This window comes from Mesocricetus auratus, unplaced genomic scaffold, assembly GCF_017639785.1.
Source record: "Mesocricetus auratus isolate SY011 unplaced genomic scaffold, BCM_Maur_2.0 Super-Scaffold_100030, whole genome shotgun sequence".
Classification (NCBI taxonomy): Eukaryota; Metazoa; Chordata; class Mammalia; order Rodentia; family Cricetidae; genus Mesocricetus; species Mesocricetus auratus.
The window spans coordinates 12,569,123-12,584,536 of NW_024429211.1; the positions used below are offsets into that span (position 1 = coordinate 12,569,123).

At 40.6% G+C, this 15,414-nt stretch overlaps 1 protein-coding gene across 3 annotated transcripts in view; it reads right to left on the reverse strand.

Annotated features, from left to right (window-relative positions):
- Nell1 (neural EGFL like 1) overlaps positions 1–15,414 on the reverse strand; it is an 846,684-nt gene that overhangs the window by 10,110 nt on the left and 821,160 nt on the right. For all 3 annotated transcript variants that reach the window (XM_040733293.1, XM_040733292.1, XM_040733294.1), the window contains one exon: positions 11,257–11,450. In XM_040733293.1, coding sequence (XP_040589227.1) covers positions 11,257–11,450 — 194 coding nt within the window. The remainder of the gene's footprint in view (positions 1–11,256; positions 11,451–15,414) is intronic.

Consider the following 15,414-nt stretch of genomic DNA (forward strand, 5'->3'; position numbering starts at 1 on the left):
GTGAGGCTTGTGGCTACCATTTGTGGCTACAATTAGTTTTGTTAAACGTTTACTTTTGCTAAAAAAAAAATAATTGTCTGTGTGTGTGTGTGTGTGTGTGTGTGTGTGTGTGTGTGTCCCTACAGAAGTCAGAGGTTGGTCATGGGATCCATTGGAGATGAATCTACATGTAGTTGTGACTAGGGTGCTGGGAACTGAACTTGGATCCTCTGGAAGAACAATGGAGCCGTCTCTTATCTTCCTATGGTTACTTTTTTGAGCATTTCTGAATCTTAGGGCTAGAAGATCATAGAAAGCATACAAAGTCTACCTTCACTGTAACAGACACACCTAAAAGTTACAAGGACTGAGGTTATCCATCCTTGGGAAATCCCACTAAGGAAGAAGGTGTTTTGGTCTCAGTCTTGTTAAATCTGCTGACCTCAGTTACTGTTTCTGGAAACAACAGCCCCTGTGTTCTTTTATAACACCTCAATCTTCAGTTCTTAAAGGCTACTTTGTATGCATTCATGGAGTTATTCCTTCTGGGGAAACAGCACTGATTCCTCAACCTTCTCCCATTGTTTGTATCCTTTTATTACACAGCAACTTTGGTGGCTTCCTCCTCCAAGCTTTGACTACTGAACATGTTCTTCATCTCTATTAATCAAAACCTAAACACTTATCTCCTGTCCCAATGGTGTAAAGTATTTACCTATATTCTGTTTAATACTGATGACCCATGGAACAGAGATATATGACTTCATTTCTCAAGGCAGGTAACTAAATATAAGTCTTGAGAAACAAAGAGTAACCTGGGTTTCTGTCACCATGGTTTAGCTTTCTCTAAGGCAGTCTGCTTTGGTTTCCTGTTTTGGTTATGTCACAGTGTTGACTGACATTGAGCTTAATGAAGACCAAAGCCTCATTAAGCCCTGCCCCATCACCTGTGGCTGGTTAATTGGGCAGACATGTGCTTTCTGATGTTGCATTTCATCCTGTTAGATCCATCTCACCTCCCCCGTCAGTCACAGCTTTTACCAGATACTACATTTATCATCTTCCATGGATCATGCAGCTTCACAGTTACTGACATCTGCAAAAAGAAATGGGCCTGCCAATGAGGTCTTAGTCCATTTCAGCCATAAAAATGGATGGTAAGTTAAGTTCAGTGGAAGCAAACGTGAAAATCCTTAAAAGCACTGTATTCCTTACAAAGAGTAGAAGGGAAATGCTGGACACTTTTGTAATGACTGAAGAGGTTGGAAAGGAGCCAGTACTCAAAATGTATGTATTGTTTCTGCTATAAAAATGTTAATCGAACACTGTTCCAAAATATCAATAGATGAAAAACACACAGATACTTGCATGTACATGCATATGTATACATTAATTTTACAAAAACACAGACATCCTATAAGTATGTGTATATGTGTGTACATAGAGAGACTGAGATACACGAGAGAGAGAGAGAGAGAGAGAGAGAGAGAGAGAGAGAGAGAGAGAGAGAGAGAGGAATCGAGAGGTGAACAGGTAAACTGAACCAGATATTTTACATAGCCTAGTATTGATGTGTCCAGATCACAGAAATCTTCCAACATTAAGTCCTCAGCTTATGGGCTAACAACATGACTCCCATAACTTTCACTAAGATAATGTCACACTAATTTTGTATATTATGCCATCTTTTTTATTTCAGTGCTGGGAACTGAACCTAGCATACCTAGCATACCAGGCATGCACTATGCCCCTCAGCTGTCTCCCCCAGTCCCACCAACTTAGTTTCTCTAGCAATACATTTCATTTCCCAGGTATGGAAGGAAGGTCTAAGCCTCAGAAACCACATGTCTTGGCCATGTGGTTTAGACCAGCACCAAGCAAAACTACAAATTATTTTCACAGACTACTATATTGCTTGCCACGAGATTCAATCCTACCTACTAGGTAACAGAATGAATGGATAGCCTTGAGGGTTATTGCAGAATAAACAATGTCACATTTCATCAATTATGTGAAGATGCCAATGAGTCCCCTCTTTGCTTCTATTAGGTTTCAGCACAATGACAATGTTCCTGTAGGCCTTGAATTACAGAGCAACCATCACGAAAAATCGTTTTTGATAATGGCAATGCCAAAGTTGGCTTCATTAATTCAACCTGACTATAAAGGCTTACTCATGGAGTGCTATCACACTGGACACCAAGTGTGGGCAAGAACAGGGCTATCCTCCGTGTTTGAGTGTGGGGGCTGCTCCCAGAGCCTGACCTCTGTCCAGCTAAGATGGTAACCCCAGTTCCACTGAGAAATCAAAGCTGAATTTCCACCCTCCTGCTTAGAACTTCACTGTTACCAAGCAATTTTATAAGGAAAGTTCAACCATTCACAATTAATAAGAATTAAACCATTTAAATTATCTCTAGATTCTTATAAGCAGGGAAATTCACACTGGCAGAAAAACATGTGAATATACTGTATAAAATAGGTAAAAAATTTAAGATGACATTTTATTATTAAGCCACTGCAATACCAATCCACTCACCACAGACTACACAATTCACATCCATGTCATTGTCTGAAACTCTGTCTTTTTTTGTTTTTTTGTTTGTTTTTGTTTGTTTGTTTTTCAAGACAAGGTTTTTTTTTGTGGCTTTGGAGGCCACAGAACTCTCTTTGAAGACCAGGCTGGCCTTGAAGTCACAGAGATCCGCCTGCCTCTGCCTCCTGAGGGCTGGGGTTAAAGGTGTGCGCCACCACTACCAGGCTGTCTGAAACTCTTAAATCGAGTGGTTGGATTTATGTGAAATTCTGTTGTATCGGTTGAATAAAAATATAAACTAGCAGTTAGCAAGCTGATGGCCAGGTTCACAGTCAGCAGTGCCTGATACAGCCTCATAGAACACAGGCGTCTGATACAGTTGCATAGATCCTATTGATTGCATAGCACAGTGGTGAGGTTAAGTATTTGTAAACTCACAGTTTACAAATTTTAAAATATATGTTAACCAGTGCTTAATGAAAATGCTGATTCCTTACATAAACCATAAAACTAGAAATATTACTCTAGACTCATCTATTATAATTTCTCACAATCTAGTCAGAGACTGTGGTAGTCAATACTTTTCCAAATATGATTTTGGTATTAAGTAATAGCACAGACCATCAACTTCATCCTCTTTATGGGTAGCAACACAAATGTCTTCAATGTCGCATTTATATAAATTTACATAGTTGCCAATGCAGACTCCAAAACAGACTCTTATGAAATGACTTTTCTCTACAAAGCATTTTTGTAGCATGAGGAGTTATGGGACAGGAAAATATGATTCCTGCTAAAATAATACTGAAAGATTCTTAGATATTTGTTCTCAAAAAGTAGTTCTAAAAACCAAGGTATTAATATATCCTGGGAACTAGTCAGAAATGTAATTTGTAGGCACTACCCTGTATCTACTGCTCTAGAAACTTAAGCCAGAGTCTGAATCAAAAGTTTCAACAGGACTCCCAAGTGACTCTGAGGCAGAAAGAAGTTCCTGAACCACAAATAGAAAAATAGCACATGTAACCAGTGAGAGTTAGTGTGCCATAGTGAGCCCACTATCTCTGGTTAAAAATAAAAACAACAAATGCAGCAGCTCATTACATCACAACAAGAGAATCAGATCACCAGACCAGAAGTAGAAACACAGGAGTGATTTGGGGTTCTACATCTGCTCTTAAATAACCATCTTCATCCCAGAAAAACTGCAACCAAAGGAAAGTTAACGCAATTGGTAAACAAAACATCAAAAGTTTATGTAAAGAGAGACACCGCAGATGGATCCTGAATAGCTCTTTCCAGGATCTAGCTGGGTGAGTGTGCCTGACCAGAGCAACTCACTGTCCCCAGCCCTCCAGATCTAACTCAAGTCCCCCATACCATGCTTCAACCTAGTCTGCCTACATAGCTTGTGCTGCGGTCAACCTCTAGGCTTTAAGTAGGATCCACCTAGGCCCCCTCCCCCAAACTACAAGTCTTGTCCATGCACTTCCCACCTCTCTATCCAGCCATATCTTGCACACCCATATCTAGGGTCTAGCCTGATGAATTGACTTGATTTTCCCCTCTGTGCTGCTTACGCAATCCCAGATATACTCCTGCATTCTAGGCTTGGATCAAGATGCACATGTTGAATACCAGCCCAGTCTCTTGTGTCCACCTGACTTCATATTCAATATCTAGGCCCAACCTGACCCATACATTTCTCTTCTGTTCCAAATCTCCCTTTCCATATCAAGAGGCAGTACTAACAAAAGTAGTCCACATGCTCTGATCTCATTCAAATATATAAATAATATGAATGATGACGGCTTTACCTGTTCCTACAAGTTTTTAAAATCTGTTTGCCAATAAGAATTAACTGTGGGATGGAGTAGTACTCAGCAGCTGGGGGGGGGAGACGGGGGGGGGCTGGCAACGGAATCTTGAAATTCACAGGCAAATGGATGGAAATAGAAGAAATCATCATGAGGTAACCTAGTCACAAAAAGACAAACATGGTTATGTACTCACTGGTATATGGATATTAGACATAGAACAAAGGATTATCAGCCTACAATCCACACCTCCTGAGAAGCTGGGAAACAAGGAGGATCCTAAGAGAGACAAACACGATCCCCCTGAGAAGGGGAAAGGGACAAGATCTACTGAGCAAATTAGGCACACTGGGGGAAGGGAAAGGGAGTTAGGAGAAAAAGAAGGGGAGAAGAGGAGGGGGGGAAGAAGATGTGAGGGACCACAAAGGTTTAGTCTGGGGAAGAATAGAGGAGAGCGAGAAAAGACATACCTTAATAAAGGGAGCCATTATAGGTTTAAAGAGAAATGTGGCACTAGGGAAATGTCCACAGATATACAAGGATGACCCCAATTAAGAATCTAAGCAATAGGGGAGAGGCTGTTTTAAAAGCTCTTCCCCTATAATGAGATTGATGGCTACCTTACATGCCATCCTAGAGCCTTCATCCAGTAACTGATGGAAGCAGAAGCAGAGACCCACAGCTAAACACTGAGCCAAACTCCTGGAATCCAGTTGTAGAGTAGGGGTAGTGATGAGCAAAGAGGTCAAGACCAGGCTAGGCAAACCCACAGACACAGCTGCCCTGAGCAAGCGGGAGCTCATGGACCCCAGACTGACAGCTTGGAAAACAGCATAGGATGGAACCAGAGCCCCGGAACATAGGTTTCAGTTAGGAGGCCTGGGCAGTCTATGAGGCCTCTGGTAGTGGAACAGCATTTATCCCTAGTGTACGAATGGACATTGGGAGCCCATTCCCCCATAGAGGGGAATGCTCTCTCAGCCTAGACAACAACGGAGGGCCTAGGGCCTGACCCAAATGATGTGACAGACTTTGAAGATCCCCCATGGAAGGCCTCACTCTTTCTATGGAGCAGAAGAGGGATGGGATGGGGGTCAGTGGGAGGCTTGGGAGGATGGGAGGGAGAGGGTACTGGGATTGATATATAAAATAAGATTGTTTCTAATTTAAATAAAAATGGGGAAAAAGAGCAGGCTGCTCTTTTCTGAAAGGAAAAGGAGGAACAGTGATGGGGAGTAGTGGAGGGAGGGGAGGCTGTAGTCAGGATGTGTGAGAGAAAAATAAAAAGAAAGAGGGATTGAGAGCAAGGAAAGGAAGAAGGAAGGTGGCCACGCTGAGCAAACCAATAAGTAGCACCCCTCTGTGGCATCTGCAATAGCTCCTGCCTCCAGGTTCCTGCCCTGCTTGAGTTCCCGTCTTGACTTCCTTCAATGATGAAAAGTGATACCGAAGTATAACTCAATTAAACATTTTCCTCCCCCCCAAAAGGAATTACCTGTGGGGTGTGGGGGTTCATTGAGTTTGAACCAAATGGGAGTATGCATGGGATCAACCTAGGCCCTCTGCATGGGTGTGACAGCTGTGAAGCTTGATCTGTTTGTGAGAACCATAGCAGTGGAATAAGACCCTTCCCTGACATCTGAGGTGGCTTTTGGGAACCTATTCCCTATGCTGGGCTGCGTGGTCCGGGGGATGTAGGTGGAAGGGCTTAATCCTGCTTCAACTTGATGGGCCATGCTTTGTTGACTCCCATGGGGGTCCTGCACCTTTCTGAATGGAGATGGAGGAGGAATGGATGGTGAGTGTTAGACAGGGCTGGGGGAGGAATGGGAGGTAAAAAAGGGAGGGGGAAACTGTGTTTGGTGTATAAAATAAGTGAAAAAGTCCAATAAAAGAAAATTCACTCAGAACACATAGAACTTAAAGGAGCAATAATAAGTTTCATCGATGAATTCAAGGAGTTTAAAGAGACACAGATAAATACTTCAATTTACCTAAAAAGAATAAACACATAAAGTGGGTGAAAATGATTAAGATAACCCAGGATTTGAAAATGGAATTAAAACATTAGAGAGAGAGAGAGTGAAGAGAACTCAAGCTGAAATAAAGATGGAATTGAAAAACCAATGACCCAACTAGAAAACACGAAGGGAAGCCTTACAGGTGGGATTAATCATGTAGAAGATGGAGTAACAGGACTCAAAGATAAAATAGACAATCTGGGTGAATTAAGCAGAGAATATGAAAAACATATAAGCACAGGAAAAGGACATATAGGAAATGTAGGACACCATGAAAAGACCAAACTTTAAAATAATAGAAAGAGACGAGGGAGAAATATCCCAAATCAATGGCATATACCAGGTTTCTGATGATATCATAGAAGAACATTTATCCAAACTACAGAAAGACACATCCAAACTTGTACAAGAAGCACACAGAATACCAAGTACATATGACCTGAAAAAAAAACCCACTGCATATCATAACTAAAATACATATACACAACAAAGAAAGAATGCTGGAAGCAGTGAGAGAGAAAAAGTAAGTCATGCATAGATGAAGACCCATTATAATGCATATTTCTCAACAGAAAATTTGAAATTTTCAAAGACGTGGAGCAATACGTTCCAAGTCCCGAAACACCATGAGAGCCAACCTGGAGTACTATGCCTAGTGACTATACAGCAGAGTTGCAGGATAAAGAAAAACTTTATAAGCAGACTAAAAAAGATGTATGACCAACAAACCTAAAGAAAACACACAAAGCAATACTTGGTGCTGCAAAGAAGAATGAGACTGGAGAAAGAAATACCAAGCCATAATTATTAAAACACAAAGTAGCACTGAGAACCCAAACAACAGAACAATGACTGTAATCAGCATACAATTTTCAGTAATAACTTAAACATTAATGGGCACAATTGTCCAATCAAAAGACACATGCTGCCCAAATGGATCAGAAATCACAATCAAGCTATTTGTTGAATATAAGAAACACATGTTAGCTTTAAAGATAGGTATTGCCTTAGAGTTAAAGGATAGACAAAAATTTTCCAGTCAAACTGGACTAGGAAGCAGGTAGGTATCATTATCCTAGTATCTCACAAAACAGACTTCAAACAAAACTAATCAGAAAGGATAAAGAGGGATACTTCATTAAAATCAAGGGAACAGTTAATTAAGAAGACATTAATATTCTAAACACATACATATCCATCCCTGGTACACCTAGATTCACAAATAATGTGCTACAGAATTTAAGGACACAGATTAACAGCAATCCATTAATATCTGGTGATTTCAATATCCCACTTTCTTCAATAGATACGTCATTTGAACATCAAATTAAATAATATCATGCATTGGATGGGCTTAACAGATGTGTACAGAATATCCCACCCCACCAAAACAATATTTATTCAGCATAACATAGAAGATTCTCAAAAATATATCACATCCTAGAACTCAAAACAAATTTCTATAAATCCAAAAAACTGACATAATTCCATGTATTCTATATGATCACAATGTAATAAAACTTAAAGCTCACAGCAAAACATTTCAATAAGCATACAAACTCATGGAGATTAAACAACTCATCACTGAATGATGAATGTGTAAAATAATAAATCAAGAAAGAAATTTGTGGAATTAAATGAAAATGAGAAGGCAGCACAACAAAACTTTGGGAACCCATTGAAAGCAGTCCTACAAGGGAAATGCAAGCCCTAAGTGCCTACATTAAAAAAATCAGAAAGAGCACAAATAAATGACTTAATGATTCAACTCAAATTTGAAGGAATAATTTAAAAAAGTAAATCCAAACCCAACACCAGTTATAAGAAACCACGTTCTGAGTTGTTGGTCAGCATTGTCTAAGCAACTTCCAAAACAGTATATATTATTGCCATTGCCCTTGGTGGCCTCCTATGATTAGAACGCACTTTGAACACAGGGCCTGGAGATGCCAAAGCTGCATCTGACCTGAAAGTTTCCTCCATGAGCCAGGTTCCATAGTGCCAGAAGGCACCATGCAAGCTTCCAAAAGTAGGGAAGTCCTACCCAGCTATGACATTTATGAACCACAACAATGACCAGCATGACACAATGACCCTGAACTATGTAGTTGTGGCACATATACATTGGCAGTGACCAACAGCTCTCTAATTGCTCCAGAGCCTGCTCAGCAGAAGGGAGATCATGACATACCAGGAACTGACCCAGCCACCCAGAGCTGGTAGAGTATGAATCTTGGAAGAGAACCCACAGCTCCCAGTTTTCTAGGCTAGCATAATCCTTAACTACTTTCTAAATGTTTGTACTTTAAGTTGTAGATAAGTGTAGTGCTCACTCCTCATCAAGGAAACGCCTTTTTGCAATAGACAGAAGGCAACACGGAAAACCATAAACGATCAATGTGTGGAGTTCTCTGATATATCTGCAACACAACTCTGGTGCACAGGGCTCAGGGATCACTGCAAAAAAAGGGTGGGAAAGACTGGTCAAAATGAAGGAACTGGGAATTCGCTGTGAGATTGTGTCTCCTAGAAATGTCAGAAATAACACTGATAAGGTCTCATCAGCATAGCTGTCTAAACATGACCTACACACACGCTCCTGGACAGGAGAAAGTTCACGAGGCCTCAAGCTTAGGTTAAGAACCACAGGCAACTAAAGAATGCGGGGGATGGGAAAAGTAGTCTTCCCTGGAAAGGGACACCAATAGATTGTCCAACCCTAAGTATCCAGCTCTGAAAATGTAAGAGTGTGTACATGTAGGTGACAGTGTATGAACTGAACAGGTTGTATATGTATATGTAGAAGTGCACACACACACACACACACACACACACACTCATAATTCAGACAAAAAGGCCACAAATTTGAAATCAAGTAAGGGCTACGTGGGGGTTGGTGGGCATGGAAGAAAGGAAAGAAGGGGGTATGATGTAATGATATTATAATCTCAAAAATTAAATATCATTTAAAAATGAATAGCTTAAAGTCATAGAGTACTGCATACAGCATTATTATATTGCTTATTTTAAACAAATTGTCAAACAGTCAGCCTTATGCTTTCTTCAAAAATGTGGACTGACTGTGAATAAAGATTATTAACAGGACCATGCAATTTCTTCATCCAGGGGCTCCTAAGGGGCTCCACAGAAGATGTTTGAGATGCTTTAGGACGCAGTGGAGAAGAGCAGCAGGCTGCTAGGATTGTTTGGACAGTCAAGGAAGCCTGGGAGAGTGTTCATGCTTGCTGTGTCCCTGGATTTATCATGGACTTAAATGTAGCTGAAAACACACTTAAAAGGGTTTGGTTTCACAGTACCTAACACTCTGGTAGCCTAGCAAGCCTGAAAAATCTTGGGTTTAGGGCAAGACTGCAATTATCCTCGGAAATCTGGAAAGAAAGAAAGAACTTCCTCACTGTGCTGCCAACTTCTTGCATACTCTGTCCTGAATATTCTAGCCCATAATGATTGTTTTTCCTTTCCCTAGACTCTCTCGTTCTTTCTGTCAGCACCACCTGGTTCAATACTCACTTGATAACTTTTATTATCCATGGACTATACTCCTGACCTGAGTGTTTGAGCTCCCTGAAGTTGGGATGACATCTGACCTCACTTCAGTCTGTATCTTCTGTGGAGAAAGGGTGGGCTATGGGACAGTGGGAGCCCTAGGCCATGTGTAATGTACAGATGGGTAAGTGCAACATGAGACGTCGGAATCTGAAGAAAGATGATGAGTTACTTGACTCATTAGAGATATTTTCTTCATCATTCAAAACTGTGCTCACATGAAACATTACGGGCTGTTTGGAACACAGTCCAGAGCAGGGTACTCAATAAATGGGAAAAATGAATCTAAACGTGGGTTACAGAACTAGGTTGAAGTGAAAAGGGGAAAGCAGGTGCCATGGGTTAAGAACATGGTATGTATCTCTCCCAAGTAGACCCCTGGGTTCTGATGAAGTGGGGCCAGATGTCAAGGCAGAAGACGAATTGCATGCATTCTCCGGGCTCATCCTGCTGTGGTTCTGGGGACACAGAATTTATCAGGGGACCTGGCTTCCTAAGGGGCTACTAAACAAGTAATGTTTCTTGTTTTTATGCCTAAAAGGCCCATGATCAAATAATCTCATCCCGATGTTTGAGCCAAACGCTACAGTAAAGTAAGGAAAAATGAAAATAAATTGGCAAAATCAACAAAAGAAGAATGAAAGCAAGAGGAAATCAAACAATTTAATAGGCCCATTTTGCAAAGCAATAAGAAAATCACAGTGTTGCAGAAGTGTGTTTCCATTAGCATTCAGCTTGCTTTCCTGTGACTTAAATAAGAGATATTCCAGCAACGAGAAAGACAAAGACATTGATTACAAAGAGGTCACGATACTACCCTCTCATTTTTTTTTGTTCAGAATGAAGTTTATCCATTTATAGCTGACCACTGCATGAATGCCCTGTGAGCCTCTCTTTTCTGCATGCTCCCACAAAAAGTGACAGAGTGAGGGAGAGTCCTTGCAAGTGACCATCTCAGGTAGAGATTTCTGAAATCAGCAAGCTTGTGTATCTGTAAGAAGTCAGGTTATTCAAACTCGCACTTGACCAACAACCAAGACTCTGTGGCTCTCAGGGCAAGAACCACTCCTGACCATTCCTCCCTGCTTCTCCTGATCCATAGTTTCTTCTCAATATTGTAACCCACTTGTATCAACAACAACAAAAACAGAGTAAACTCAAAGCTAATTTTCTATTCACCCATCATCAGTTGGCTGTATCACAGATTAGAATAGAGAGGCCCATTTGAAAAGTAATGGACTCGTGTGAACAAAATCAGAAAGAAACCTGTGGTTCTGGGAGAGGAAGAGGAGAGCCAAGCCAAGCCACACCTTTTACTGCATGTTGCCAGCCTTACCTTGCAGGAACAGACTGAACATCTGTCTTCTCTCAAGATCCACACCTGCCCATTGTGCTTCAGTCCTCCCTCATGGGGACAGTCACCGGAGCAAGAGGGCCCAGAGGGACACAGGCAATCAAAGCCTCCCGCTAAGTTGATGCAGGCAGAGTCATTCCAACAGGTGTGAGTTCTTAAGGCACATTCGTCAATGTCTGCAATAAAACAAAAATCACACAACTTCAAAATCCAGCCGAGAGATCCCAGGAGATAACAATACCACACAGCGACATTAAGCAACGTTATGGTGGATTTACCTCGTGCCAAGTGCTTAGCCGAGCATTCAAAGGCATTAGGTCATTTACTCTGCATTGCAGATACTCTGTGTGGGAGAATCATGGTGCTAAGGCTCAGAGTTAAGGGGCATGCCCACTGCCAGCTAGCCAGTGGCTGCTGTGAGATCAAATTTATAGCTGCCTGACCCATTAAAATATCCACCTGCAGCTCTAGGCTCATGTAGTGGCCATGCATTTCGTTGATTCGTCAAGGATGGAACACAGCCTCTAAAAGCCTAGCTCTTCTAGAAAAAAATATGTATGTGAACAAGCCACTGCTGAGAACCAGCTAGGTGACAGGGCAACCTTGACACTGTCAGCCTTAGCAAGATGATGATGCCAGGGCTTTGAAAGGGTGTGTGACTCTTGGTAGGTGCCCCAGTTAATACTAAAATAATTCACACTCCAATGTTGGTCAAGAGAATGTTGGATCTCACAGAAAAAGTGAGGACTACAGGTGGGTATGACATGAGCACGGATGAAGACAAGCATTTGAATATTGTATTCATTGACAACATAATAGGGAAAGAAGCCAACTGGAGTCCCTCCACCTGACAGTTCAAATTTGAGTGACCTGATGTCTCAAACGCACTCCTGCTGAGTCCCACTTGAGCTCTTTCCTGACAGCCAAACTTGAAAGGCAGCCAGTTTTGCCTTTAAATGGCTACTTTTAAAGGAATGTACTCATTAAATCCAGATGAAATATCTTATCCAGCAACTTCTGTTCATTGGTACCAGTGTCATATCAAGAAAATTTTTACTTGGCCTTTCTTTCCCTGGGCATTTTAAAGCTTTACTTGAAGGTACTTGTCTTTTGTCTGTCAGAATCTTCTGCTCCCTTGGCTAATCTACAGCCATGTCTACAAATAGCCTCCAGATGATGAAAGTCTACTACGTATAAGGTTATTGGCACAACAGATGAGACCGATACTAAAAATGACACAGAAGAACAAGCAAGACACTGCTGTCCTGAAGCTGATGAGACATAACATATAATTTAGACATCCATAGGCAGGCTACAGATCATTAGTCCAGGCTGCTGTAGGAGGGCAAAATGTTAGAATAATGTCATCTAATGGGAATCCCCTATTAAAATCTGTGTGAAGCTGTAACTCGTTCGGAAAAAGAATCATTCCTCCTCAGAGAAGCTTCATCTTGCAAGAAGATGAGATCTCATGCAGAGGGCCACAACTCAACAATGTGCAGAGAGTGAGAGACTTTGGAAGACTCAGCCCTTAATGGGATGTCCTCATCAGACTCCTCCCCTTAAGGATCAGGGAGCTATTGGAAGAGGAGTCAGAAAGATTGTGAGAGTCTGAAGGGATGGAGGACTCCAAGAAAAGGGTCTTCTAGACACAACATGTCAGACACACTTATAAACTCACAGAAACTGTGGCTGCATTCACAGGGCCTGAAAGGTTCAAGCCAGACTGGGTACCAGCACGGAAAATGGGGAGTAGACAGATTCTCACCCCTAACCAAGAAGTCATTTGTAATTGATATCTGCTGGGAAAGGGAAAGCCAGCTTTCTCCAATAGAATGTCGCTGGGTGTATCAACCACACTCTCGGGCAGGTCCTATGCTCAGCAGTAGTTGGCCAACAAAAAGCAGACTCTATGATATTTTTGTGGATTTTTGTTGCATGTTGGCATCTTTCATATTGGTCTTTTGCTTGTTTGTTTTGTGGGACGACTTTTTTTGAAACAGAGACAAAAACATAAAGATAGCTGGGCAGGGAAATGCAAAGGACCTAGAAGGAATTGGAGGACAGAAAAAGCATGATCAAATTTTTAATGTGTATATAATTAAATTAAATATATACATATATAAAAAGATCAAATTTTGAAAATCTTACATTACAATTTTAAAGCCATACCAGCAATTTTTGGTAATAAATATCCATCTATGTGTGTTCACTGTTATGTTTGTTATGTTATGTATGCTTTGACTATAAAGCTACACTGACAGCCCCAGTTTTTCAAAGCTATTTGAGTGAGTTATGCTATACTGATCACAAGACAGAAAGTTAGATTTAATTTTAAAGAGGAGAAAATGGGGTACAGGTAGGCTAACTTGCATGTGCTGGAGATGAAGTTGCTTCTTGAGACTTCTGTTATGCTCTGCCAACTCAATAGCTAAAGTTTATTGCAGTGTTCTGTGGCTTCTATTTACTTTCAAAAACTTACATTCTAGACTCTAAGACTAATTTTCAAACATTATATCTTGCATAGATCCCTTGAGTACTTTTAGTTGACATTCTGAGTGTAAAATGATGCAATTATCCCAAGTGTGTTAGAGTTTTGAAGCAATTATGACTTGAAAATAATGGGAAATCTATGACCTATGTTCTCTTCCTGACTGCAGGGACCATATTGCTATAAAACAGATTCATGGCAACAATACAAGAAGACATTAAGTAGTTTCAATGCTATATATTTTGTGACACTGGGGGGTTGAACCTGCAGTCTTGTGCATGCTACACAGGTGCCTTCTGAATGAGCTCCATCCCTAGAACTCTTTTTACTTTTTATTCTGAGAAAGTGTCTCTTGACATTGCCTATGTTTGCCTCGAACTCATTCAGGAGCCCAGGTTAACCTTGAATATGCAATCCTCTTACATAGCCCTCTAGAGTGTCTAAGATTGTAGGCCTGTATCTCTAGGCACACATAACAATTATTTTTAGAACCTATTTCTTCCTAAGATATACTTTCTCTTTTTTTCCTACCATCTGAGGTCTCAGGGAAGCCACTTAGTTAATGAACAATGATTGAAAGCCATAGGAAGGATGGTAAACTTTGATGCCTGCATTCTAACTCAGCACAGAAAGGCCTCACTCATCTCAGAAGCATGTTGTGTGACATTCTTCAGCCAGACCATCCCCATCACGTGATGCAGTATAGTGATTCTTTCTAGAACCCTCCTTATCTTCTCATTCTTCATCTAACCATTCCCAACCAAAGTCATCACTGAGTGAAGTAGTCAGTACATCCAAGTTGGAATCCTAGTTTTCCTTTCCATTCATTACTTACCACGAGCCAGTTACTTCATACATAAGAGCATATGCCCAACATCATCTTATCTATTCTGGTGCTCTTTTACAATTCTTGCAAACATTCTTACCCAGTCTTGACTCATATGAAAGCCAAATTATAGATAACATAATGAAGATTCAGCATTTATTTCTTGATATAATAAATGTCTATATTTAGAACACGGTTTAATCCCTACATTTCAGTTGATTATCTCCCAGTATGATACCAATTTGCAGTAATGTCTTATTCTTCTGCATCCTCATTGTGATGATAGCATAGTGTGGTTTAGTATTGGGATGTGCCCTGATTTGGAACAACAAAAAGTGGAAAACTTGTATTATACTCTAGTGATTCTGAAAATAGCAAGTATAATTACTACTTTATAATTATCTCATAAGACTCTAGCCTAGCAGAAAAATAGCTGTATAGACAGGTGTATATTTAAAATGATAGATTGATATATACATGCAGACATGCATGCATACAAACATCCATACATAGATATGAATACAGATGTATAGATTAACAGACAACAAATAGACAGTAAGAGTTAGATGTTAAGTAGGTAGGTTATATATATATATATATATATATGAGATAGATGAGATAGATTGTGGGAACACCAGACCTTGAGCAGAGACCCACTTCCCCTTCTGCCTGGGAGTAGGCAGCTGTAAGACAATGTTTAGTAAAAACATATTTACTAAAAACGATACAATAAGTTCCTGGCCACTTCCCCTTCTGCCTGGGAGTAGGCAGCTGTAAGACAATGTTTAGTAAAAACATGTTTACTAAAAATGATACAATAAGT